General features: G+C 44.1%; 1 protein-coding gene across 1 annotated transcript; it reads left to right on the plus strand.

The window, feature by feature from the left end:
• Positions 1-27,553, plus strand: CCDC50 (coiled-coil domain containing 50). Its single transcript, XM_026854989.1, has 10 exons — positions 1-97; positions 1,522-1,651; positions 6,532-6,622; positions 9,654-9,771; positions 16,790-16,896; positions 17,503-17,547; positions 18,086-18,190; positions 19,132-19,211; positions 20,255-20,343; positions 21,409-27,553. Exons 1-10 carry the CDS (start codon positions 1-3, stop codon positions 21,426-21,428), a joined length of 882 nt encoding a protein of 293 aa, XP_026710790.1. The 3' UTR covers positions 21,429-27,553.

Below are 27,553 nucleotides of genomic sequence, written 5' to 3' on the forward strand. Positions count from 1 at the left end.
ATGCTAATTCTCTTGGCATTGTTTCCCTGTTCAGTGTGTCGAGACTTCGCTGTTCTGGAAGATCATACCTTGGCTCATAACTTACAGGAGCAAGAAAGTAAGTAGCAATGATTTTTGGAACAAGCTGAAGCAAATTTGTCCCAACAGATATCTGTCTTTCTTTGGTTTTGCTAAGAAAAATCCTCCCTGCCTTTATTTAATTTTTATTCTTTTTAATGGAATACAGATTATTTTTACTGTCTTCACTGTCCTGTTAACACCTGTGTTCTGGCCCAGCTCACATTGTACCCTAGAAAGAGTTGCATTTCTTGTTTCAATTTTATGCTTTCCTTTAGAGCTGAGTTTGTTTATGCAGTTTATGATAAAACTGCATGTAGGAGTGCACTTGAGGTTTTGTTGCTGTGCAAGGTTTTTAGAAATGACTAGCAATTTTGGAAGCTTCAGGTTTTATAGGCTGACCTGAAATGCAACCAGAAGAGGTCTGTTTATTTACTTATTTACTTGCCTTTTGAAAGGAGACTTCCTTTTAAGACATTTTGAGGTAGGGCAGCTGTATACTAGGTGGGTTTAAAAAGGAGAAAAAAATGTACAGCCAGAAACTTCAAGTGACTGGTGATTTTTCCTTTCTCTTTTCTTTCTTCTTCCTTTCTCTTTTCTTTCTTCTTCCTTTCTCTTTTCTTTCTTCTTCCTTTCTCTTTCCTTTCTTCTTCCTTTCTCTTTCCTTTCTTCTTCCTTTCTCTTTCCTTTCTTCTTCCTTTCTCGTTTCATTTGCATTACTGTTTCAGGTGTGGTGCCCTCTCTAATCTGCTTTGCTGGGTGTTATCTCCCAGTACTAGATGCTAATACCATTCAATTCCAGCTACTTTGTCAAGTGTGCAGCTTGTGCTGCAGTTGTTCCCTTGCTGCTGGAATTTGAGACTACTGAATTAAGGATGGCTCTCAGCTGCAGCTCACATAACCATCTTTTCTTGCAAGCAGCATCCATGTATGGTAAAGGACTTGCTGTAATTTCTCAGTTGCTCTGTTGCTAAATATAAAGGTAGTGAGATTCTGGAACCGATTATGTTGGGAGAGAGAGGAGTTTCCTCCTCTAGAGGTTCTTGAGAACTAATCAGAGAAGTATCCATCAGAAGTGGTTTAGGTTCAGCTCGTCCTCACTAGCCTCTGGTGGTCCCTTCCAGACCCACTTTATTACTCTAGGGTAATTTTTCATGGCTAGAAAATGAAATTCAAAGCCTAAAAAGCATTCCCTATAAACCTGGATGCAATTAAGATATGCAGATCTTGTTTTGGTAACAGACACAGATATACAGCCCCCTCAGTGCTGAAATGAGGCAATCTCAATCTGCTAGCATAATTTCAGTTCAGGACTTCCCCACCTTTGGAGATACTACATGATGTTTCCCTGCCAAGAACTGTCTTCCTTTCTGGCCTGGAATCACCCTCCCACTTGCTTTGTCTTGTTCATACTGTGAAGTTTCGAAGGCTGATTTGAGGGTTCTTGTCTGTGTTTATTTCCAGTTGAGCATCACTTGGCAACCAATGTTCAGCGTAATCGTCTGGTGCAACATGACTTGCAGGTGGCCAAGCAACTGCAAGAAGAGGAGGATCTGAAAGCACGTGCTCAAATCCAAAAACACCGAAAAGACCTGTGAGTTTGGGATGGAGCTGTTGAAATGCAGGTCCCATTTGGTCAGAGCACTGAAATCAGCTGCTTTGATTTGAGTTGATTGACAGTATGTGGGGTTCAGGTTGATCAGCCTTTTGCTTTTGCTTCCTTTTTTCTTTTGGCTATCTGTTGATGTAAAAGTATTGATACTAGTCTCTGGCACAGAGTGATGAGAACAGGGTGGGGGTAGGTGGGCCCATCCTGGTTTTCTGCCGCCTGACCATGGGAAGGAGCCTTCCTGTTCTGCTGCCTGTTGGCACAGTGGGGTAACTTGGCCACTTTTGTTGACCTTGTCCCTAGCTAAAGTTTGAGAAAGAAGAAACTGCACCACAAAACTACACAGTGTTACAGAGAATTCTCTCTTGAAGAAATTGCAGGTACTGGTGTGTTTGCATTGTGCCCGGGTGCTTTCGAGGAGCTGGGCACAGTGCTTTTTGGTGTCTGCTGCACTGAACAGCTGAAAGCCCCTGCTTGCTCTTGCAGATACTGCAGTATAGTGACCTGGGAAGAAGAGCTGCTGCCCCAGGGTTGGTGGGTGGAGATGGGTGTTGAGGGACAGGCCTTCTCTTGCAGTCACTGACTTCTGCAGTGGCTGTGGGAGGGTGTTTAATGAGTGATCAACTTTGCCCTGTAGGTTTGCTCAGGCCCCATGTAGCAGATCTAACCCTGTGGTCTGTGATGTGGCTTTCTGTCTGCCTTGGCTTTTAGGCTGTGGAACTGGTGTAGAAATGAAATGTGAAAGTGCAGGGAAAAACAAACTGTACTTTCTAATCCAGTTGTCACTGGTGCTTTTCTTTTTTGGTTGAGGTTTTTTGGGTGTTGGTTTTTTTTTTTTTTGGTTGGTGGTGGGTTTTTTTGGGGTTTTGGGATTATTTTTTTTTTCTGTTTTCCCCCACTTAGTCTCTTGCAATGTGTGAGATATAATAAATGGATTGTGTGACAGGGCTCAGTCAGATTGCTATGATGAGAGACAACAAGATGGGGCTCCCTGCAAATGCAAGGTCTGCAAGGCAGGATGCATCTCTCAGCAGCTGTGCTGCCTCCAGCTTGTGTCGTGCTCTGTGATGCCACCCACCAGGTACAGTTGGTGGATTAGAGTCCCTGGGTGGCTCATCTGGCAGAGACAGCAATGGAGTAGAAGAGCTCTGTATTGCAGATGTGTGAGATATAGGACTGACTTCAAAGGGGCTGCTCATAAAAGATTTGGAACTGGGGCATGACAAATCAGCCACTGTTTTCAGTGTTCCCAGCATACTCACGCAGCACTGGGTAGACACGTGTGTATCTCACATCTGTGCTTTCTTTCAATAGTTCTGTCTTCCTTACCAATTAGAGATGTGAGCATGTAAATGACAACATAAAAATTAATTTTGTATGGCAGAGATGATTCCTTTTTGTTACTTGCTGGGAACTGCAAACAATTTTCGTGTTGTAGCACCCTGTAAAATGGGATTTATGAACTTTGTGAGCCAAGTTACAGGCAGAACTGCTGATGCAAAATGTTGTGTCAGCAGCAGTTCCTGCTCCTGAAAGAATAAGCTGTTCTGCAAGAATAGTAAAAAAAAAAAAAAGTTGGAAGTATCCTTTTTGTAATTGGATCTTTTTTTTTCTTAATTCTTTGTACATTCCCACTGTCTACTTGTGCAAGACCAGCATGTTCTGGCAACAGAATGATCCTTGCTGCTGTTGCTTTCTGTATAGTCTAGGACAGTTTGACACTGCAAGGTGATGGGAGGAGTAAAGGGGCAGAACTGGGTGGTCTTTAGAAACAGGAGACCTAGAAAAGCTCTTCAAATATATGGACTTTCTTCTGTCTTTCAAATCGTAGATTCTATCGGAAAGACTGTGAAGATAAATGAGAGAATAGAAATAACTTCTCTTTAAGAATTCAGGGAATCATCAAACCTTATTTTCATGCTTCTTTAAAAGCATCTCTCACATCTAGCTGAGCAGCCTGCACACTGCCAAGCATAGTAGCAAGGTTGCTAAAATAACTGTTGGAAATACCGTGAAAATATGCTCTTGCCTCGTTTTGCTCCCCAGTGCTGTGATGGTTCTTTTACACTAATGCGAACAGTTTCTTTGAACAGTTCCCTTAAACCCTTTTATTTATTTATTTTCTCCTCATCTGGCAACAATTAGTTGCTACAGCCAATGTGAATAGGAGCTTTCCAATCACACTGACTTTTTCCTCTCTTTTTCCTAAACTGATGTAGAGTTTCCTTAACACTCTTAATGCTCCCAGCAGCCCAGGAATGAAGGACACAGGTGTGATGTTCAGGGATCGTGACATTTATGTTGCTGTGGTTGATTTCTGGGGACTGATGGGCACTTTTAACTTGATGTTAAAAGAGACTGAAGAACAAGAAGAGCTCTCAAAGTTCTTTAACCTATTATGCTCAGTCAAGTTGAAACACTACTTTGATTAACTAATCAAGTCTCAGTATTTAATTACCACTGAGCAATAAACCCCAAAACCTAATCCTTTTTTGCTGTTCAGTGATTCTTAGAAATTGATGTGGCGTATTCCAAGATGTGTGTGTCATCAGGAACAAGAAAATGCTTCTGCTTTTGCATTACTTTTAGTGTTCTTTGCTGTGAATGGAGAGGCAATGACCTTGTTGCCTTGGTTCTGAAAGACGATTAGCTGTTTCTGTCTCCTGTTTGTCTGCAACAAGATGCTAAATGCTTAAAATACAAGTCAGTTGGTGCTGAACTTGGCACCTTAGCTCTATTCACAGGTGCCAGGGGAACTGGAGACATGCAGGGCCTTGATATGTCTGACCTTTCTAACTTTTTTTCTACCTGAATTCATGTCTTCTGAGTCTTGGGGTCATAAGGGACCCACTAACTTAGGTCTGCTGACAGCCTGCTCCCCAGGATTTGCATTTTCAGCTATTGTTTTGTTGGAGACTGTGGTTTCCTGATGGTGCCAGGTTTGCCAAGGTCCCTTTTTACATGGCAGGTTTAAGAACTAGATTTGCTGCAGTGTGAGCTCTTATGCCTTTGAACAGGCCTCTCCCTGGAGTTGAGTAAAGCACATGCGGGCACACACACAAAATGCCAGGTTTTATTACCTGCGTAAAAGAAACTGATTTCTGAAGATGTTTGACCTATTGATAACTCCAGCCCTACAAACACTGAAATTCAAGAGTGCCTTCAAGGGTGTTCCGAGATGTAGGTCAGGTTATGTATATGCACAAGTGTTTGTGAGTTGGTGGCCTGGGAAAGGAAAGGAAATGTCATGTTGTGACACTGACTTGGGGTTCATATGTATTTGGGGAAGGGGATATAAATAACACACAGTACCCAATTTCAGGTCTGCTTCCAAGGAGCAGTTGCCAGAAATAAAGCTTCTTTTCCCTCCTGTTGCATGTTCCTTTTCCTTCCCTGTGACAGATTAGTTATTTCTTGGTGGCATTTGTCCTCTAAAGTCTCTTGTCGCAGTGTCCTTCCTTCTCATCCTAAGCCACATATACACTCTTGCTACTTTTCTCATTCTTACTCACTTTCTAGAAAATAAATGATGCCACTGACTGCACCAGCCAAGCCACTTCTCTCTGTTTTGCTACCAAAAGTGATTGTCTACACTTACTATTTATTTTAATTTTCTCTGCTTGCATCCTAGACTCCCTTCCTGTCCTTTGCCTCCCAAGGTCACTTATGCCCTGATCCTTGCTCAAGCCTAGAACCAGTTGCTCCAGCCCTCATAGCCCAACTCTGACATAGCTGAACCTGCTTCTCTTGAAATATTTGATCAACTTCCATAATACGCTCTTGGTAGTCCTCCCATCATGTATCCGATCATTGCCAGCATATTCTTCAGAAGATTGTATTCTAATAAAGTAAGCTGTTCCTGTTGTTGTTCCCAGTCTTACCTCCTTCTATGCCTTGCCTTCCAGTAGCCTCAATTGCAGAGGTAACTTAGATTGATTTTTCTGAGCAGTTTAGAGCTAGTCTTTGGCTCAGTTTCAACAGTATTGAAAGAAGGAGCTCTTCATCTTTCTTCTCAAATCCCCCAGCCCTTTTCTGGGTTGCCTTAAGGGAAGCTCTGTCCATCGTTCCAGCCTGCTTGCTGAGCATTAGACTCCATGGCTGAGTATGGCACAGTTCTTGCAGGTGCTTTCCGTATGACATGGCCTGCTCAGTCTATCCGCACAGACGAAACTCTCCTGTCATGTCTCGGTTACTTCATTACCTCCTTTTCTGCTCCCAGTTAATGCAATATTGTGTTACTCCTGCATCCACAATGGACAGTTACTCCCTCACCCCTTGTTTAGACACTCATCATTCTCTTGCCTCTTGGCACTGGTTCTGCTTCTGCGTCTCATCCCATCTCAGTGACATTTTCTCATTCATTACTGAACTGCCACTTCCAGCCTCCCCTTGGCCTGTGTACTGCATTTTGCTATCGGCATTTCTGTGTTTTCTCCTTCTTGGCTTTCATGTGAAAAAACCTTCCCAGAAATGCCTACATTAACCATACCCCCAAACCACTCCTTTGGCACCACCTGTACAAGAGATTCTCAGCAGAATTGGACTGTTTGCAGAGAATCCTATGTCCTACCTTGGCCTGACCTACTCTATACACACCTCCTTTCTTAGCAGACTGCCTATGGATATGTTTTCTCTTGCTTTATACACTGATTGTGAATATTTTGGGACCTGTTTTCTAAATTTGGTCAGCAGTAGGTACAGGGTGTCCTAGTCCCTGGTGAGAATTCATGGGCTCTGCACTAATACAGAGTAATAATACTTCTCTGTAAATCAGATGGGTTCTTTAGCTCTTTTTATCCCTTTCTCTAGGCTGACTGATGCCTGTGACTTTAGCTGCCTATAATCCTTGTCTCCTTGCCTTCTAGAGAACGACAGGACTGCGAGATCGCTCAGGAAATCCAAGTGAAGCTGGTATTTGAAGCAGAGCAGCGCCGCAGGCAAGAGGAAAAAGACGAGGTAACCTTTTAAGCTGCAGGGATGGCAGGGCTATTTGTAGCAGCCCTTTCAGTGCAGGCATTTCTCGGTCATCAGCCACAGGAGTTGGCTTGCATGGTGTCTGTCTGGTCCTCACAGATCTCGGCATGCACAGAGATTTTGGGGAGTCCTGTTACAGGAATAAGATAGTCATAGTCCTCATGCCCAAGGGTCACAAGGGTTGTTGATGCCAGTGGCCTTGCTATGAAGAGGGCAAATGGGTCTTGTTGAGGTGGTCATTGCCCTGGTGTAATTGCCTATGCAGTTTGAGATCTGCTTGCTTTCTCAAATGCAAGACGACAGGTACTACTTTTAGGAGACTCCTGGGTCATGATTTCTTGGTCTTCGGTGCAAAGAATTCAGCAGGACCCTCAGCCCACACATTCATCTCTGGCTTCTCCATTACCTTCCTTCATCTTCAGTTTAGTCTTTCACAGCCTGAACACTGTTGCAGTTTCTTGCTAGTAGATTCCTTTTGTGATTTCAGAATATTTCTCTGCTGCTGTTGCTTGAGGGTGGGCAGTGTAGTTTGTTTATGGTATTAAAAGGATTTGACTTGTTGATCACTTTATTGTGTCAGCCTGTCAGATTGGGTATTCAGGAAGGCCACAGACTGGAGGAACCTGTGTGAGCCTGGAGTGTGACCTCGTTTTTAATTACAGTTTCCTGAGAAGTGTGAGTAGTCTTAAGATGCTCAAGAGGTACCTGGTGGCATCTTTTTCTGTAGAAACAACTTGAACACAAGGCTGTTTTCCTGGAAGAGCCTGAAATAAGAATCTGTCCTTACCTGACAGATGTATCAGTTTGCTTGTGAAAGACCTCATTTTCTTCTTATACCATTAAGTCCAAGCAAGTACTGGAAGGGCTTCTGAGAGGAGCTTGTGGCAGCAAGGGTGGGAGGAGCACTCTGGCTAAAGGATTTGTGCTATAAATGTGACCATCTGTCTCATTTTTATTGGGAAGGTAAAGGGATGCAATACTACTCACCTTTCCTTCCTGCTTTCTGTAGAGAGCTGCTGGGATGTCAGCAGTCTAACAACCGGTCCCTGCAACCTGTCAAACCAGCATGCTGACCACCTTCTGCTGTTGGGAGCAGCTTCAAGTGAATGTGGCTCAAAGCAGTGAGGGGAGGTGATAAATATTCTTTCTTTTCATGGTGGTACATGGGAAGTTCCCAAGTGTGTCCAGAATGTAACTGTGGGCTGAGTTAGGCTGCAGCTGGGTACCAGGGTGTGATACCACCTATCTTTGCAACAGGACTTCTGGAGAGCTTGAATTAATCCTGCTTTCATTCAAGGTCCCCCATCCCTTCCCAGTGTTATTTCTTTTGGGTGGGTTCCTGTGCTGATGCAGAGCCTCAACAATGTGAGTGAGGCTGTGCAGTACCCCAGAGGTTACTCTGACAGCTGACAGACAAACATCAGAGCCCCTTCCGTAGCCCTCGGCACTATACGTGTACGCTGCAGGACACTCTGTAGTACACCAGTACTGGCCACATGCTGGGCTAGTCTTGGATTTGTCACACCTGAGGGTGTAATAGCTGCCCAGCATATATGATGGCTGTCCAGTGTCAGTAGAGGCTGAGCAGTGTTATGCCAGTGCTCTCAGAATTGTCTAGGTTGGAAAAGACCTTGAAGATCATCCGGTCCAGTGTGCAGGGATTTCAAGTGAAGTGCTAAGCCTACCTGCTTACAAGTCCAGTTTGTAAGAAACTGTGTGGATTTGCAAGTCCTGAGCTGTCTCAGTCCTGGAGATAATGTGCTTAAGCCCCTATATTTATAGACTTACTGTACTTGCTACAAGAGGTTAACCTCATCAGGGAGAGGAATGGTTTTGTTTTGTGATTTGTTTTTGTGGGGTTGTTTTTTGGTGTGGATTTGTTTTTTGGTAAAGAGCCCATGGCATCCCAAGGCCCTCCACAAAGCTGGTTACTGAGCAGATATGATCTGAATTCTGAAATAATTTGTGCTTGCACACTCATCTAATGTTCTCCAGAGCTGGCTTTGATCTGGAGGGTGTTGGCTCTTAGCTTGCATTTCAGTGATGCCTTTCCTGCCAACAATGTACACTTCACAACGTGGCTCTATAAAGGTCCTGAGGATTAGGAAGGCTTAAATGAATAGCTTTCAAAAGGCTAGTATGTCCTCCTTGTGTCTTGCAGCTTCTCGTCCTAGTTTCAGACTAGCTCCACTGACTTGCAAGCTTCTGGGCCCCAAATGAGCAAGGCCCAGGGAGGTGCTGGCTGTTGCTAGGCCTTGTTGGTCCATCAGTCATCTCGAAGGAAAACCAATTAGGAAAATGGAGTGCTGTTCTCTCTGGCATATCTACCAAAACAGTGACAGAAGATTAACAGCTGCAGTCTCCACAGCGCTCCTGCCTTGTGCTGAGTCCTGTCTTCCTAACGTCCCTTTCGATTTTTCTCTTCTTTGAGCCTCTGTCTGTCACATTGATGCATTTCCCTGCCTGGTATCCTACAGTCCCGTAAATTACAGCTAGTTTGAAGCGAGTTCATCACTTTTTCTGGGAGCTCCTTCCAGTCAGAAGTGCCTTCAGCTGGAGACAGTCTTTGCCTTTGTGTTTCTTTCTCTGGTGGAGTCCAGGGGGAGGGGTCCAGCCCACTCATGTGAGCAGGTTTGCACTTGCATGACTTTCACATCCTTGCTGGAAGCTGGAGGTTGTACACACAGTTTCTTCTGCCATGTGTTGGCCATTAGGGCTTTGCAGGCTTGTGTGCAGGTGGAACAGGAACCTACGAGTCCGCCACAGGGTTGGAAGCTCAGTGATGGACCTGGTTGAGGTGGGGTACTGGTTGCTGAGGTGGTTCCCTGTGTCAGCCACAAGGTTGGAAGCCCTGTCCAGCCCAGGAGTTGAGTTTGAGAGTAAGCCTGTCACTGCTGTGTCTAAAAAAATTAAAATATGAAGATTTTTATAATTGAAAAAAATTTTGAATAAATGAATCTGGAGATAATTTCTAGAGGGGAAAGGTAATGTCTGTTTTTTTCCATTTCTTCAGGACATTGCCCGTCTCCTACAACAGAAAGAACTGCAGGAAGAAAAAAAGCGCAAGAAGCACTACCCAGAATCCCAGGGACACCCAGTCTATGAAGATAGCTATTATGCAGAAAACGGAGGTATGTTTCTGCTAGGTAAAGAATCAAGGTCATAGCAGTATAGGTGAACCTGGTGACCTGGCAACTCTGTTTAGGTGATTTCCCTTATCCTGCAGCCCTGCATTCAGCACTGTAGCATTGCATCAGTTTCTGGGATCAGGCTCAGACTTTATTCTAGAATCAGGAAATATTTTCAAAAAAATAAAAAGTAGAGAAGACAATTATAATTTTTGATAGAAGATGGCCCAGAGGACAGGGACGGTGAGTGTGGGGTGTGTGTATGTGCAAGCACACCTGTGCATGCATGTTTTAAAAGGGCTTGTGGAAAAAGACGGTAGCTAATGGTACTGATAAGCCACAGTTACTTCTGTGTAACACCACAAGCGTGCAGGGGAGAAATGCAGATGAAATTCCATGCTTGCGTTAAACAAGAAACAGTTCCGTGTGTTCATCTGCAATGAATAAAGGAATAAATGCTGGTTCATGGAACAGTCTTTCAAAAATAACTCCTGGCAGGTATGTATCCAAGCGTTAAAATTAACACAACTGCTCTGAATGACTTACTGAATAACAAGGTCATTTCCACAGAATGTCTCTGCTGTGATTATCATCTGGGATCGTACGTTGTGGAAAAGATATGACCCACAGCGGTGTATTGCTTTCTCTTGGTCGGCTTTCATGATTGAATACAGACCTTCTTTAAATTGGGAGGAGAGAATCAGTGTGTGTTTAATTATGGAGCGATCTGGGGATGGCTTTGCTGTGCACTGGTGGTGGTTCTTTTGTTCTTTCTTCCAAAAAAAAATGTGTTGGGGAAGAGACAGGCTGTTTTTGTATAACAGTTTGTGAAGATGAAGATCAAACCTTTTATTTCTCATTTTAACATCAATACGGTTGGCAATTTTAAATGCCTTTTATTTGAACTTATACAAAGTATTTATTTTCAATTGGGAAGAAGTTCAAGGTGGCCAAGAAAACATAAAGCACAAAGTGCAAAATAGTAACCAAGTAAAAACTTCATGACCACAAGTCCTGCTACATGTACAGAGCTGGGAAAGACTTTGATCTTGGAGTCTTGTGGCCAACCCACACTTCCAGTTTTTCAGAATTAAACAGGGCAACTTCCTGAAAAAATACAACATAGGTAATATAGAGTTTCTGTGCAGAGATGGTAGGACAGGATGGATTTTTATAACAGAAATCAGATGACAAAAGCCTGTAACTCTGAACTGAGACTAGTATGGATTTGGAGAGTAGGATATCTTGTGGGTCTATTTTTTCTTCCTGCAATAATCTGCTGTCTTGGAGGTGAGGTAGAACATGTTTTGCCTGACCATTCATAGTAGTGCTGTTCTTGATCCACACTTATTAAAAACTAGAAAGTACTGAAGTGGATTTTGGTGCCTGGATCTGGAACCATTGTCTGGATCCGCTGATTCACGTCCATTGATCTGGAACCTCTTAAATACTTGGGCACTGTTTGATTAGTCTTTAGCATCCCTAGTTTGTATTATGCTCATTACTTGTGAACTTAAACAAAGAAAAGCTTTTGCTTTGTTTGGGTTTTAGTTGGTCTTGAGACTGGAAAAAAAAGTGTATCCACATCCAGGAGGAATGTGGATTAGGGCTATTGCTCCAAAGCGATGTGAGCTCTTAAAAAGTGGAAAAATAAACATGAAAATAGGCAGAGTTCCTCCCAAAAGTGTCTGTGCCATGAAAAACATTTCTGTATTTGCTCAGTCACTTGCTGCTTGAGACAGTAATGCCAGGACCTAAAGAGTGTTTACATGGCCCCTCCAGAAGATGCCACAGGAACTGATGCTGAGTAATTAATCACCCTGAGATACCCCAAAAGCAAATCTTCTGTTGAGGCTTTCTGGCCTGGTTGTGTTACCCGCAGCAGTCCTTTCACAGCACAGCCACGCTTTGCTCTCTCGTGCTCTCCTGCTCTCTGCTGCTGTATTTATTGAGCTTTCGTTAATGACAAAATTGAATTAATTCTCAGACCCTTGTTAGTATTGTTTAAAAAAATGGCTCTTGCTTTCAGGCTCTGGTGTCTGTTGTTCAGTAAGTCAGTTAAATTGTTTTATTGGATACTTGTTTTCTGTAAATCATGTGAATGATCTAAAACTGAACAGAAAAACCAACCAGTTAAGAGTAACCACAGCAGTTCCCGTTACAGTTCTTGGATTTTTAAAAATATACCTGTTCTGGATAAAAGTCACACAGATTTGTTTTCAGGGTGAATTTTGTGTAGGCTGTATTTTTACTGGCCCTGAGAAAGTTTTTTCTGAATAGAATGACTTGAAGGGAACATTGACTGTTGGTGTGTGGTTTTGTTTTTTAGTTTTTTCTTTTTTTCCCCCTGAAATCTAGATGATTGTAAGGAAGACAGAGCTATTTATTAAAACAGAGTGCAGTTCATGTGCAGTGAAATCTATTTGAAATATTTTTAGATACTATTAAAAAAACCTCTCAGCAGTGAGGAAGGAAAGTCTTATGCTGCTGGTTTTTGGTTTTGTATTTTTTTTCTGTAGTTCTGTTTTGAATCAGCCTCTGCTTCAAGGCAGTTTTTTTCTTCAGAAATATGCCTCTATTCTGAAAAGCTGCTGTAGAGAGATAATAGTTTGCTCAGTGCAATTTTCTTAGCAAATAGATTCATTGGAAAATAAATCAATCAGCAGATTGTATACAGGCAGGCTGCATCCTCATAGCTGTGTCAGGTTTATTACTGAAACTAAAAGCAAAGAAAATATCCGTACTGAAACTGAAAGCAAAGAATTTCTGGAAAGCATGGAGGAAAGAACCCCACCACACTGCCGAATATGTGACTTTTCCAGCTACATTGCTGAGGTTAGGAGCCTGAGTTTTGTGAAGTCTTATCCTGCCCTTAAATTTCCATAGGCCTCCCTGCAGTTAGAGCTAAACTTTTATTTAGGCAGTGACTGAGTGTGGGCCCTGAAACTCCTGGGTCTGCAAGAGATATCTGACAGTCTGCAGTGGAAGATATTTGGATGCTGCAGCTATCCATCATCTTGTTCTTGCTTTTTTTTTTTTTTTTTAAATCACATCACACTTGTCTCTCTCTTCTGCTTTATGTGAGTCTTCCCCCTGTTAGGTGAGGCTGTTTTTGCTGATAAAAAGCCTTGTGTCTGAAGCCAGGACAGAGGCACCAGTGATCATAAACCAGGATCCAATCTGACCCTCTGCTTGTGCCCTTCTGGCCCAAAACTCCCTCGATGTTGTCTCCCAGCATTACCTTCATCTTGTGCCTTCTTTTCCAAGACTTTCGCTAGTGGTTTCAGTATCCTTCAGCAGTGATGCATCACCAGGAGGTGAGCTGCTCTGCTGGCATTTTTTCAGCCCTGATGGCATCATTAAAAGTCCTTCATCTTTATATTGGCTTGTCCTTCTCTTAGGATGTGCTTGGACACACTTTCAGGCTGGAGCTGTGCTTTCTGCTCCAACTCCATTGTCTCCTGTGCTGCCCTGCTGCTAGCCAGGCTGCCATTTCACACTGTCCCATTTAATCCTGCAAGCATTGTATCCCCATTATTCTTCTTTCTGATCCTGTCGTGCTTTGCCTACATTTCCAGCTTCTCCTTGCGTCAAGCTCCCTTATATGTGTGCTGTGAGTCTGGCCTCGCTGAACCACCATTAACCCTTGCACCACTAACCCGCTCGTTGTTTGTCCCCCCATTGCTCAGAGCATCCCTGGGGTGTCCCCAGAGAGCAGGTTTCTGAGCCTTGCAGGGCACGCAGTCGTGACAGGCACACACACCGGCAGAGAGAGCACCGAGAAACGCCCTTGCCTTTGTCCAACGGTGCCTCTGAACACAGACATTCTGCCTCAGAGGATCATCAGATGTCTCAATTGAGTGAGGCTGGCAGTGGCCATCAGCAGGAGTGGAAATCAGCCAGCCAGGGAAGGTCCAAGAGACATCCCAGCCTTGACCTGGACAGAGAGGCTGAGCATGGCGCCTATAACCACAGCAATAGCTGGGAGCTGTGGGAGAGGAGAGCAGCTGGCAGGGAGAAGGCTTGGAGACCTCTCAGTCTTGACCTGGAGTCAAAGCAGAGACTTGCAGACCAGACACGGCACAACAGAAAGCCAACAAGGCAAGACAGAGAAAAGCACCTTCGCCTTCTTGAGATGGAACTGGAGGCTGAGCAGGAGATGTGGCATCAGGGCAGCAGCCAGCTGGCGCGCCCTGAAAAGCACAAGTCTCGTCATCAGGGCCGCTCGTCACACAGGGGGAGGCATGACGAGAAGCTCCATGATGCTGAATCTAGAGGTGATCATAGGAGGGGTGAGGAGAGAGACTGCAAAAGGGCAGGACACAGGAGACGTTCCCCCTCCCCACAAGCTGTGTCCCAGGGGAAGGTTGGAGACTGCCAGCGAGACTCAGGTAACCAAGTGATGGGGAAGGTTTATGTATGTGTGGGGATGGACCTTTGCATGCCCCATCCTGGTATCTGAAATCTGTGCTGTTTCTTTTGAAGATGCTTGTCCCGATATCCACCTGCAATGTGTACATGGTGAAACCTGGCCAGGTTTCACCCTTATTTGGTGAGATTTTTCTTACCCATTAATGTTCTTGCTCTGTTTATTTACTGACCTGTTCCATGGCATCAGCGAGGGTGGATAAGAAGGTCTTGTTGGAAATAGTGCCCTTGTTATTCTGCATTTAAGAAAAAAAAAACACTAAAAAACAACCAACAACCATCTTTTGCTTTCATGATATAATTTGTGCTGTGGTCTCCTTACATAGGAGGAAAAAAAGCTTAACAAAACCCCAAATGTTATGATTACACTTGTATTTTGTTGATTTGGGATGCGAGGCTGTAAGTGAGGACAGTTTGCTTAAGCACTAATTCCCATCCACTTATTGAAAACCCCGCCATCTGTGTGATCAGTTCACTTAGTGCAAAGTCAGTAGTGCACTGGATGGCCCGCTGGGCTCTGTTTGTAAGATGAGGTTCTTGTCAAATTCTGTACAAGTGGATTTTTCAGGGAAATGTGTACCTATGTAGTTATTGTTGTTCAGCAATACTTGGAGACTGGTGGGCCTTAAAGATCCAGATCCATCTCTCTGCTTTTAAAACCACCCTGGGGCTGGGTGTGACCTGTCTCTTAGTAGGAGTTTAGAGACTTGGATGTGTCTGTCACACTGTGAGGTAACTTGTGCTTTAAGCCACCTAACTGGTCTTCCGTGGATAAGATGGGAATCGTAATACGTGCCTATCTCTGGAGATGCTGGGGGAGTTATTCTTTATCTTCATCATGCGAAAGTTTTCTTTGGGGCAGTGGAAAGTGTTAATCAGGTCTTTATAATCAGTAAGTCATGATTTGCCCCAATACAGTGTGGGTCTGAGTGACTCAGTATCCCATCGCATTGAGTCAAAATAGCCAGACGCTCACATCCTCTTCCTGTGGGCTTCGTGCTCCCCTGAGTGTGGGTAGAAGTGATGTGGAAGTAACGTTCATTGTTGTCTTCTGAGCAAATGAAGCCTGGCACCAGTCAGCGTGTGAAGAAAGCTCAGCCTTGAGCTGGCCAGCAAACAATTCCTGGAAATGTACTTCTGTTCTCCATAGAGGTAATGCTATACAGGAGCCTGTCAGCCACACTGTTGTTCATTCCAACATGGTAAAACTGTGTTTACTTTGACCTTGGAAGGACTCTGAATAATTTAACTCTGACCAAGCTGGTGCTTTTTGCCAGTTTCTGTGCTGGCCAGAGATTCCCAATCTTCACAGCTTGGATTGATCAAAGTGTGCTGGGAAAGGCCAGGTCATAAGCTTAACCATAACATGCCAGAGCTGAAGTCTTCTTATGATAAGATAGTTTGTAAGAGGGGTGTTAATTGCTTCATATTATTGATCAGTTGACTCAAACAAAACACAAAACCCCACGCACCTCCTTTCATACCTGTAGAAGAGGTGGTTTCCTGTTCTATGATTTTACTCCAGGTTGATGCATGAGGTCTCTGGCCCTCTGCAGTTGGAAGTCTTTGGGATGCTTGAGCAGTTTACTGGTAGATGCACAGAAAGTTTGTCGAGGTCACTTGGTTACTTCATGTTTTTCCCTTGGTCTTACGATTTGGGAAGGAAACTGATAGGTGGCGTAGTAAGATGTAACAGGTATTTATAATAAATGTGTAAATGGTGTAGCTGGAGTAATGGAAGTTTGAGTGAAACTTTCTGTGTTTGAGGTGGAAGAGTATACATCTGGAGTATACTTCGGACATAAAGCAGAAAGCTCACTGAGATGTCTATGATGTCTGAACAATACAGTTCAGACTGCAGATGGAGGAGAAGGCATTCATTGTACGTGAGTGCGGTCATGAATTTTACAACAGGGATGCAGTGAGACTCCTTTGATGGCCTGGTGCAAATAGACTGTGGAGAGACAGACTTTTAATGCAACATTTTAAATCACTTGGAGATGATTTAACTTTAAACAAATAAAACTTTGTACTCAAAGCAAGAACTGAACCTTGTATGAACTTCAAATATGTTTACTTGGTTGTTTTCTCACTGTGAATTGTAAAATTCATGGGTCAGCCCAAGGAAAAAATTGTCTGAAATCTCACGTGAGCCTGTTCCAAGCAACTTTTGCAGCCTGTGCTTCTCTAGCGGTGTGTTTAGACTCTGCTGTGCTCGTGACAGAGGTTGGGCTGCTCACTGCTGCACAGTCTTGCCAGTGTATCTATCAGTGCGGACTGTGAAATACTACGATTCTTTTGGTAGCATCTCTGTGTCAGCAGACTGCTTCAAGGCACATGGCCTCTTCTGCCATATAGTTGTATTTGTCATGTGAGGCATGGCATACCAGATATTTCTATATGCATAGAGAAACCTCCCTAAAGTGCATGCTGCACCTCAACTAAAGGTACTCTTAAACCAGCTGTCTGGCAGGTACGCTGTCGTAGTCTCTGGTTCCCCGAGTGGGGCTTTTGACAACAGCTGAGGAGATGGTTGCTTACTAAAGCATTTGGAAAATGTTTGAGTTGATTGCTTTCTCTCACGATTCTGTAGGCATTAAGTTGAGGGGGTCAAAGCAAGCCATGTATGAAGCACCCCGAAGGGAACAGGAGTTGTCTGATGCAGAGATTGCTCGGAAGTTGCAGGAGGAAGAGCTCCTGGTAAGTGGAGAAGATGCATTAAGTGGAGAAGATGCATTAGTCAACTGCAAGGAATTAAGGTAGCCAGTGATGACAAATTTAATTTGTAAACCTTTTATATACAATAGTGTCTTTTAAGACCTAAGGTCTTGCTACTGCATTCTGGTAATTACCTTTGTTTCCCATACACACACATGTGGAGTGACAGGTAGCATCCAGCCAATAGAGCCCTGTTTTCTGAAATAAACACCCCAAAACAAAATGACGGAAGCAAAGTGGTATTAACTGAACATTTCTAGGCAAGTAAAGATGGCCTGTAGTCAATGTGGACAGCCCAGAAATGAGACAGGCCGGTGCCCATCTTGGAGAGAGGTCATCAGGGTGGGCAGTGCATTGTGGTGTGGCCTGGCAGATAGATGAGGGCAGAGCTCAACTGAAAAGCTGAAATGAGTTTGGTGTTGAGTTGTGGGGTAAATATTGAGCTAAGTATACCTGGAGAGGATGGTAATGTATTTGTATGGGCACCTACCTGCCCCACCCAGTATGTTGATGGGTATGAGTAATTCAGAGATGTTACTTTTTTGTCTCTTATTTTTTCTTTTCTTTTTTTTTTTTTCCTTCCTTCAGGCTAATGAGGCTGATCAGAAGGCTGCTCAAGTAGCCCAAGATGAGGTGAGCAAGAAGTCAAATGTTTGTGGTTTTCCTTGACTTGTGGAAACTGCTAAACCCCACTTGTCCTCTCTGCCCCTCTAGTTGTTTGCCCTTCTAGGGGAAGCTCAGGGCTCCAGTGGGGTTTGCTCCTAACTGTTTTTGATGTATATATACTCAAGCTGGCTGAGCCACTGCCTGTTGCAACCATGGCAGAGGAAGGAAGTTTATGGTTGTGTAAAAGCATCTCTTGTCACTGAGCTCCAAGGGAGACCATCAGAGATGCTGAGATGAACACACACACACCCACACACCTCGCTGAAGGCAAGGGGATAAAGGGCAGAAAGGCTCTGCAAACTCAGTTCTGGCAAATAAGGTATCCACTGGGCATGCTGCATGTAGTCAGTCTTAATTCTTCTCTGCCACTTGATTTCTGATCCCAGATGGGTGAGATCCTTTGCACCCTTCCCATTCAGCAGCTGTCCATAGAAAAGGGTTTAAATAACTCAAACCCGTGGTAGCAGTAAAACCGTCTGACGCACTTTCTCTTCTTTCCTTCTAGGAAATTGCCCGACTCTTGATGGCTGAGGAGAAAAAGGCTTTAAAGAAAGGGAAGGAGAGAGAAAAGTCTTCCTTTGAAAAGAGAAGGCACGATCAAGACTGGAAGGTATGTCAAGCTTCATGAGGCACCACAAATGAAGTGCTAAAATGTTATTCCCATTTCCAGAGGGAAGTGAGGGTGTGTGGTGAGAGCAAAGGGAATGATGCAGACCCTTGCATCCAAAGGGTCTTGCTGCCTGTTATTCAGCTGCTTCCTAAGCCTTTTGGAGCCACTTTCTTGGTTAGATGCTCTTTGGTTCCAGCCAGAGCAAGGTAAACCTTGGGTGCTGGGGTTAGAGGTTGGTACTGGATGTCACAGCATCTGGTGGCATCCCTCAAGCACTGTCAGTCCTCCTGGTGCAGAACCTTCCCTCTGCTGAAATCCTGACTGTAGCAATAAAAGCAGTAGTTGGTTCTGTTTATGCACTGCAGATATAAGTACAATGCAGCTGATCCAACTGTCACTCTGATTCATAATAATGCTTTCATTAGAGAGATGAGTGTATCAAACCTAGGGTTTTGTATGAGTACTACTACAGATGCTTGGCTAGCCAGTTTAGAAAGTGATAGGAAACAGATTTCATGGTCTGCATTGGTAAGGTGCTAAAGGGGCTGTCATGTTAATCTTGAGCCAGTTGGAGGTAGCTCTGATGTTTTCAGCCTCCTTACTGTGTTTGAGTGCAGGAGCACAGCTGCATGCAGCTGGTCCCTTGTGCTCAGCCCATCTGTGTGCACAGTCACTACATACTGACTGTGTTTGACCCCAGATTTGGGACGGGCGCCCCAGCATTGTCTCATATTTAGAACAGAATTGAGTTTGGCTCAGCAAGGCTTGAGTTTTGTTTACTGTAAAGTAGTCCAGATCCGGTTGTTTGCACATATCTGACTGTGGCTAGTTGTGTGTATAAACTGAGCATGAAAGGACTGCATGGAGCTGTGTCTTCCTCAGTGCACTGCCTGGTGTCTTTCAAGGCACACAGATGAACTGCTTTCTCTTTTTCCCATCAGCATGATGCAAGCGAGTCCACACGCTCAAGGTCAAAAGAAGGGCCTGAAACTCAGCGACACAAAGGTGACAGGTCTTCAAGGTGAGCTTGAACTGGCTGGTCAAAAATGGGAAATACAGCTGGGAAGTTGCTCAGAAGCTGAGTCCTAGGGAAGAGTTGTGGGGCAACCAGCCTGACCCACCTACAAGGGGCTTGGTGGAGAGCGGAAGTTTTAGCACTGAAAAGGAATGGAGGGCACAGAGCTCGTGAGGTGTTCGGTGACATGCGTCACACGCTGTGCTCCTGACATTTGTCCATATCTGTCTTCCTGCCTGGTGCTGACGGAGATTGATGAGCTTGTGCAGTGACATTTGTTAAATGGCAGAGAAACATTGAGAGGTTTAAAGAGCTTTTGGGGATGTGAAACCAAATGTCATCTCTGGGCAGGAAGGAGTAATCACGATGCATTTGCACAGCTGCTCCCTGGGGTCCTTGTTCCCAGTTCAGCCCTGTGCGCTGCTCCTGCTGCTGCCTGTGGACACCCTCCTGCAAGCAAGTACATTGTGCTTTGGGGTACCTCATCCCAGAGCTGACAGCAACATACTGTAGCCCAGTGCTGCTTCTGAATCACGTGGTATCCTGGCCTTATGCTCTTCAGAAGGGACTGAACCCTAGAAGTGACCCCAGTGGCTTTGGTTACCAGTCGAGATATGAGCCTAGAAATTCTTGTTGAATTTGCAAAAGAAACAACAAATGGGGTGTGCTGTTCTTATTAAAATACTTGGGGGTTAAAACTGGGCAAGCATTAAACACTTGAAAAATGTTGTTCTTTTGAGTGAGGTTTGCATCAAATGTCAGCAAACAAATAATTTCCATTATGACAAGTTGAAAACATTATTTAAATGAAAGTGGTCCGTGAGAAGTGGTAAATACTGTGTGTTTCTCATGGCAGAAACAGTAACAGGCTGTGCTTAGAGGAGCTGGTCTACAGGTGGGAAGTCTGGGCCAGACGCAGTTTGCATCAAACTGACAGGGACAGACCAGGCAGCTGAGAAGGTGCTTTTGCTATGCTTTCATGCCTTGGGTTTTTTGTTATGCCTTTGGGTTTTTTTCCCCCAACGCTTCTTTTTCACTGTGCTTGGCAGGTCGCAGCCTCTCCTCGATGATGCTCGGTATTACACAAGCCAGCCCAGCCCCTTGCGCCAGATCCCCAAACCTGAGCACTCTCCTAAAGGTAGGATCAAGCCTGTGGTTGCCCCAGGACTTGGGTTATTATGGGCTGTTTTCCTCAAATAAGCAGCCTCCAGGACAGGATGTTCAAACGAGAGGCTAATAGAGAGGAGGAATGGATATTATTGCCCAGCAGGCAGTTGATGCTAGTCAGTGTGCAAGTTGAACTTGCTGAGCTTGTTGCAGGTTGAGAGACTAAAAAGCTGAATTGGTTTGCCTTGAGTTTGTCAAACTGTTCTCTGCATGTCCTCTGTGATCTCTTAATGATGAATGACTGTAAATCAAGGCAGCAAATGAAGGAGAAATAACATGAAGACAATGGCATGATGGATTTTAGGTGACTCACTAGTATCAAACAATCCAATACAAGACAAATCCTCACAGTATCTATCACCTGTCTGGTGGGCGGATGGGATGGTCAGACAGAAGCTTGTCCTGAGAACAGGCTTGTTTTATTCCAGTAGCATCTCAGCACCGCTTTGTTGGCTTGTTTCCTGAAATGACTTGGCACAAGAGCAGTGTGGTTAGGGTTGTGTCCTGCCAGCTCCTGCACCCCCCCACCATTTTTTAAATCTAAATGCCAGTTGTCTGAGTTATCTGTAGAATTTCTAGGGGAGGAAAGGGGAAGCCAGATTTCAACTCAATCACTTCGATTTCTTCCAGCTCCACTGATTGTGACTTAAATGTTGACAGTTTACTTCCCAAAACCTAGAAGTTTGGGAAACTTGCATTCTGTCTTCATCAAACAAGCTGGGAAGTTGATGGCACTTCTGTAGTCTGTAAGGCCAGTGTTAGTTCTGTTTTCTTTAGTGAGACTGTACAATGCGGATGCAGTGCTGTTCACAGCCTAGAAGAAATGCGAACAGCTGTCTGTCCAGTAGACCTATCCTTCCTTTTGCTTGAGTAATGTAACGTATGGTTCCCATTTGGGCATTTTACTTTACTGCTACTGTGGAAGTCACACAGACAGTCAAGAGGGCAGGACAAGTAAAAGATGACTACAGGTATTAAACTATTCACCAGGATCTATCCTTACAGATTCTTTTTTTCTTTCTGTTTGGCTTTCCAGGTTCCCGTCGGAAGCACTAAACTGTGCTAGCCTTTGCTTTGGTACTGACTCTTCTGTAGCAAACATTACTGGAATTGCCAGGCAACTTTCTCAATTCCTTACCCAATGGGGTATCCACCCTCCACTCCCAGGATCTCTTCTTTTTAAGTGTCATCTTATTAATAAGGAGCATTTTTCGTTTTAATTTCTTTCTCATATGTGATCACTTAAGCAGTTCAGTATAATCTAGCTGCCACTGAGCTGTGTGAATCAACTAGCTGACTTAACAGCTTTCTCTTACATTCTTTTGAGGCTTTCCTTTTATTTTTATTTTTAAGCTTTGACTGGAGCTGTGACAAGTAGGACAAATAGAGATGCATGTACAACAAGGAGGAAAATCCAAGAAATGAATTGGGTTAAGGCAATGACAAAATACAAGTCTTTTCCATATTATGATGACTTAGCAAAGAGAGTTATAAGAGGAAACATGTTTCTTCCTGTGCTGGGTAAGACAGCTGAGCCAACCTGACAGACAGCTTGCAGGAAGGGAGAGAGCATCTTCGTAAAGTACACCAGCAAAAGCCAGAACCTTGCCCTGGTGAGGAAGAAATTGTCTGTAGAACAGAATTTCTTAACTGCTGTATTTCTTTTTAGGGTTTCCAGCAATCTGGGTAGAGTGTGTAACCAGGCATTTAGCTCCAGGGTATAGAATAGAACAGTTAAAAGGAAAGACAATTTCAACGGAAACTAGACCTTGTGTGCATGACTTTTAAGATGTGCCAGGGAGTTGATGAAGCTGTGAGTTGTGGATTGGGAAGAATCATACAAACAGATTTAAATGCCTGAAGGGAGCTCTGTGGTCACCTGCTTTGAGCTTCAGTGTGGTAGAAGCCAAGGAATTTCACTGAAGCCAAGTAGTAAATACTGTAACTCTTAGCTCAGTTGCTGATGCACTTCAGTACAGTATCTTGTGTCTGAACCTGCATGTGTCTTGGAGACATGGGTCTGAAGGAGGGCCTTATGGGCATTGACCATCAAATCCAAAACGTACAGTTACAGGCAACTTTGGACTAGAAACAGAGTGCCAAACAGTCCACACAATGTCTGTGCAGACTGCTTCCCCTCTACACTGCTCCGTCCAGCAGCCCAGGCAGACTCCAGTTAGGATAAAACTTGTTCCTCTCCAGGATCTGCAGGTTTAAGTTGTCTATATAGATTTGTCCATGCAGTTGTTTTTGGTTTTGTTTTTTTTTTTAATTTTTATTTTTCCTTTCAATGGCTTATTTTCCCTCCACTCTATGAAAATCATTCTTCTCTTGCACAAACAAGTAGCCTTTTCCCTTGGCCTCCTGTCGTTTAAATTCTTTTGCCTTTTTTAATTTTTTTTTGAGGTGTGTTTTTAAACTACAAAGCTGAGCATCTGACTTGGAGTCTGTTCAGCCAGTACAACGTAGCTAGTTATTCATTTGCCAGTCCAGTTCATGGCAGCAAGCCTGGCCGCTTTGCCCCTGCAGCCCCTTATGCCCAGTGGAGTCTGTCCCACCACACTGTCTCCCGCTGGCAGCTGCAATTCTGCTGCTGGCTTTGCTGAGGAGGGGAGGCAGAGCTGTGACTGTGCTTGCCCTTGCTACCAGTCTGCCTCGGAAAGGAGCCTTGACAGCTCCGTAGAGCTTTGTGGAGAGCACATGCTGGTGTGGAGCACCGATAAGAAATTGGAAGAGATCATGGCTCTCTGCTCTTTCACTAATGCACAGTTCAAGTGCCAAGACAGCTGTGAGGCTTTAACCTTGGATGTTGTCCTTGGTCAGGACAGTTGCCGAGGCAAATCACTAGGAAGATAAGGCAACTCCTTTTTCATGAAGTTTCAAGGGCATATTTAATACCATAGCACAAGCCCATGCCTTGCCTTGACCAACAACTCAAGAAAGTTCCATCTCCTACCCCCACTGGCCTGTTGGCAGCAATTCACGATCTGTGAAGAACCAGATAACCCCTGATAGACCTCTGCTCTGCCTCTGCTCCAGGCATACCCTAGCCAAAAATCTTGTAACATAGGACTTTGTAGCATCCTGCTAGCTGTGTACCGTTGCTTCCAGACTGTGAGCTTGCTCACCTGCATGAACCCTTGAGTGACTTGCAAGGTCTTGCTTGCTGCTGCTTCTCAGGAAATATCCCAGCCAGCAGCTAGATTTTACTGTCCTTGCCTTGTTCCCTCTTCTCGTTCCATCTCTGTCCATTCAGAAGAGTTAATGTTGTTTTAAAGGATCTGGAAAAGGAACAACATAGACCCTATTTTCTTTCTTTTTTATTTGATAACTTGGGCCAATGTGGCAACCTCATCTGCAAAGACTTTATTTTTTAAAAATTTATTTTTATATTTCATGTAACAGTCAAAATTTCTGCTGCTGAAAATGCCATTTTTTTTTTCTGTGGGTTTTTCCCCTCCCTTGCCATCAGAATATTTATTGTTGTGACATGAATGCCTGGAGGGGTTTTATGAACTAATACTTTCTGCAGACACCCCAGTTCAGGCCCTGCTGGTTGTATCATCAGGTGCCCTTGCGAAAAACTGGATGGGGAAAAGTCATGCCAAATCAGAAAGTGGTTTTGCTTTGTACTTGCTGTGCAGGGGATAAAAACGGTGACCCTCTGCAAAGGGCAAGGGGAAATCACTAACTAGGAATTCAGCCTTCCCAGGGCCTCTGTAGCTGGCTGTGACAGGCTTTCTTGCAGTGCAGTTGGCTGATGTAACTTCTGTCTTACCCTAATAGAAAAGTCATGAAGGTCCTGAGCCCAGTGACATTTGGAAAAGCTATTAATTCAGGAGGGATGCTTGGGAGTATCCAAGTTCTTGACTTCAGTGGGAGTGTGTGGAAATAATACAAGAGAAAACTCCAGTTGGTTTTATTTGGAAGCTGGGTAAAGTCTAAAGAACACCTCAGTGCCTGCTCTGTGGAGCTGCAGGATCTCCACAACGGCCTCCTCAGGTCAGCCAGCATCTCCAGCCATGGCAAGAGATGAGAGCCCAAGGGAGGGATCCCAGGAGCACCTGCTGCTTCCTTGGATACCTTCAGGGAGTACTGAATGCTTTATGGGCTCTCTTAGTCCTTACCTTTTTTTTTTTCTCACTCCCTACCTCTGTTCATTTGCTGTCACTTGTGTTTCTCCTGTTTTATTTTTCCATAGCCCTTGTGAAAAGGGTGGCCCTAACGTTCGTTGTGTTAGAAGGGGCTGACACCTATTGAGAGAGAAGGAAATGCTAGGAATGGTAGCTGAGGAAAGCATGTACTAAATGGGGTATAAACAGAGCAATTGTTCATCTAATACATCTTGTGGGCCTCATGTAGGTCAGAGACTTCTGAGACAAAAGTTGCGTCAGGGCTCGCATGTTTAGTAACCACCAGAAGGAGGTTCCATGGCCCCATTGAAGTCAGTAAGTTAATGCCATGGTTGAACAAGGAGCCAACTCCTCTTGGGGCTCAGCAGCTGCAGTTCTGTTGAGAGTCAAGAAGATGCAGCTTGTGTAGGTGAGATGCAAAATCAGCACATTGCACGTGTGTCCCTGGGAAGAGGCACAATGAAATTGATCTTTTTGAAAGAAACAATCAGCAATATTTCCTTTCTGTGACAGAAAAACATTTAAGTAACTGTTTTTTCCTTGTCTTTTCTTGCCAAGTTTTAGTAGCTTTGCGTGTGGGTTTGTTCTGGATTTAATAGCATGTTGGAGCCCTTGCTGGGACCCCTGACCAGGTCATTCAGGTCTTGGATCCCTTTCTGACTCTGTGCATTAAAGGCAACAGGCACCGTGTGGACAATTCTTCACCATAAAATCCTGGCACTTCCTTATCTTCATAGTAGGCACATCTCACCAGCAAGAGCTCTCGCCACCTCCTCGCCTCCGTCCGAAGCACAATGGTCTGCAAAAGAGAGGTCGGGTGAACCGGAGTGATTGTGCCTTACATGCAGGGATACTCGATGTCTTCAGCAGGCTGATCTGAGTCACCTTGCGATGAAACAGTGTCTTAATGTGGACTGTACAGCTTCCTGCAGTGAGAAGCAGTTATCACATGGATAGATCTGACAGGTTAATCTCGCCTTTTTTTAAAGAACTTCATGGTTTTGAAATTAGTGGGGAGGGAAATACCAGTTGTTAGGGGATAGATGAAGTCTCATCATTGAATTTCTCCTCTTGGGGAGGAAGCACAGAAGTTACAAATGCTGCAGTCTGCTTCACTCTGTAAAAGGGATCTTGTATGTACAGTATTTTTATATCTCTGCATTCTCACCTGTCAGAATTGGAATCAGGATTGATAACATTCTCTTACTTGGGGGGGAAAAAAAGGATTTTTATTTTTACAGTGCTAGACCTTTGTACGTTTTTATTTTGTGCCAAATTACAGCCACTGTTACATTCTATTGTGTTCATTCAGTTTATTGCTATTGATCAATGTGTATATTATATATATTTTTATTATTAAGGTTTTTATTTTAATTCATATTAACCTGTATGCAAACTAACTGTGGATTGCTAATTTATATATAAAGGGGAGCACTTGGAGACAGTGTGAGGATTCCCCTACTTAGTTTACACTCTTGTAATCTAGCACAGCCAGTCCATGAAACTCATGGCTGCTTACACAGAATGATCTCCTGGGTGTCTGTCACCCTGAGCAGATTGCTCTTGCTGTTTCTCACGGCAGCCCTGGCACTGCAAAGCTATGTTAGATGCAATATGAAATGAAGCACAGCTCGTAGCATGGACTGATGGGTGACTGAGCTCTTTGCTGTCCTGCTTCTGGCCCTGATGCCAGGGTGGGGGCTGGAGCAGGAATTCCCATCTGGGGGTGACTTTGAGGTTTACTCTGTCCTGTATCCGTCCCCAGCCAACGGGCAGTTGGTTTTGCTCCATTCTCTCAAGATGCTCAGTGCTTAGTTTTGCAGTTGGTTTGGGAGGTGGGTGTGGGATATAGTGCTCTGAGGCACAATGGTGTCCCTCGCGTGAAGTATACCACAGGCAGCTTGTCTTTCTTTGGGTTTTGTTTCGTTGCAGAAGGCAGGTGTAAGCCTACAGAAATCCCAGTTGACTGTACTCTGTAAACATGTGCCATAGCATGTTTCTGGCTGCGTAGCACTGCTGTGGAGGTTCCAGCTATGCTGCACACAAGTGCTGCTTGGACTGCTATGCTCAGGACAGGCTGCAGGACAGGTTTTGTGTTGGGAAGCTGCACTGCCCTCAGCTTCTGTGCTGGAAATATCATCAGCCACCTCCTCCCCCTGAGTAGCACAGGGCAAGGTTTAGCTCTGCAGTTTGGGCTCTTCCAGGAGAGTCCCACAGAGGACGGTGGCACACACAAATGAGTACTTTCTACTTCACGATAAACAAGTTCCACTGTATCAGTGTTCACTCAAAGTAGACTCCACAGTGTGTCTCCATCTGCATCTGTGCACTGCAATATAGTTAATTGCCTCGGAGAAAAAAACTGCAGTTGTCTCATCTAGCTCTTCAGGGTAAACTTTTTCAGCCTGTTGAATCTAAATATTAGCCATGCGATGAGATGGATTAGTCAGAAGGCTTAAATTCCTCAGAGCTGCATGTGTACCCTGCATTGCAACAGCTAATTCTGAAATATAAATTGCGCACTGACAATAATCTGTCTATGCAAGCCTATTTTTTTTCTTATTTTTGACTGTTGACTCTCTGATTTTTACAAGGTTTGGCATAGAACTTCTGAATGACATTTAACCAAAGTATCATGTCCATGTGTGTGTATAGCATGTTTTGCTTCATACTCCAGAATTTTCATTGAATGTAAAGGGAACATTGCCTTGCCCCATTTTGTTCAATAAACCGCTGTATTTTGTTATCCACCACATCCTTCTGTCCCTCCGTGTGCTTTTCTGGAAACACTGAAGTGGGTTACACAAGAGCAGGAGAAAACAACGCTTCGTTCCACCCTTGGCTCCTGGAGCTCAGCTGCTTCTACCAGTAATTATGTTCTTCCAATGTAATAGATGTAGCAAAACAACAAATTTATATTTAATTTGATTATTTTGTGGCCAGAGAGATGGAAAAAAAAAAGCTGTGTACTATCTTGGAAAGGATCTGGACTGTTTCATTTCCTGAGACTGTGATACTGAAAAATAAAGCAGTGTAATTGTTTGCAAG

Source organism: Athene cunicularia (assembly GCF_003259725.1).
Source record: "Athene cunicularia isolate RWA chromosome 9 unlocalized genomic scaffold, athCun1 chr9_part1, whole genome shotgun sequence".
In the NCBI taxonomy this organism is placed as follows: Eukaryota; Metazoa; Chordata; class Aves; order Strigiformes; family Strigidae; genus Athene; species Athene cunicularia.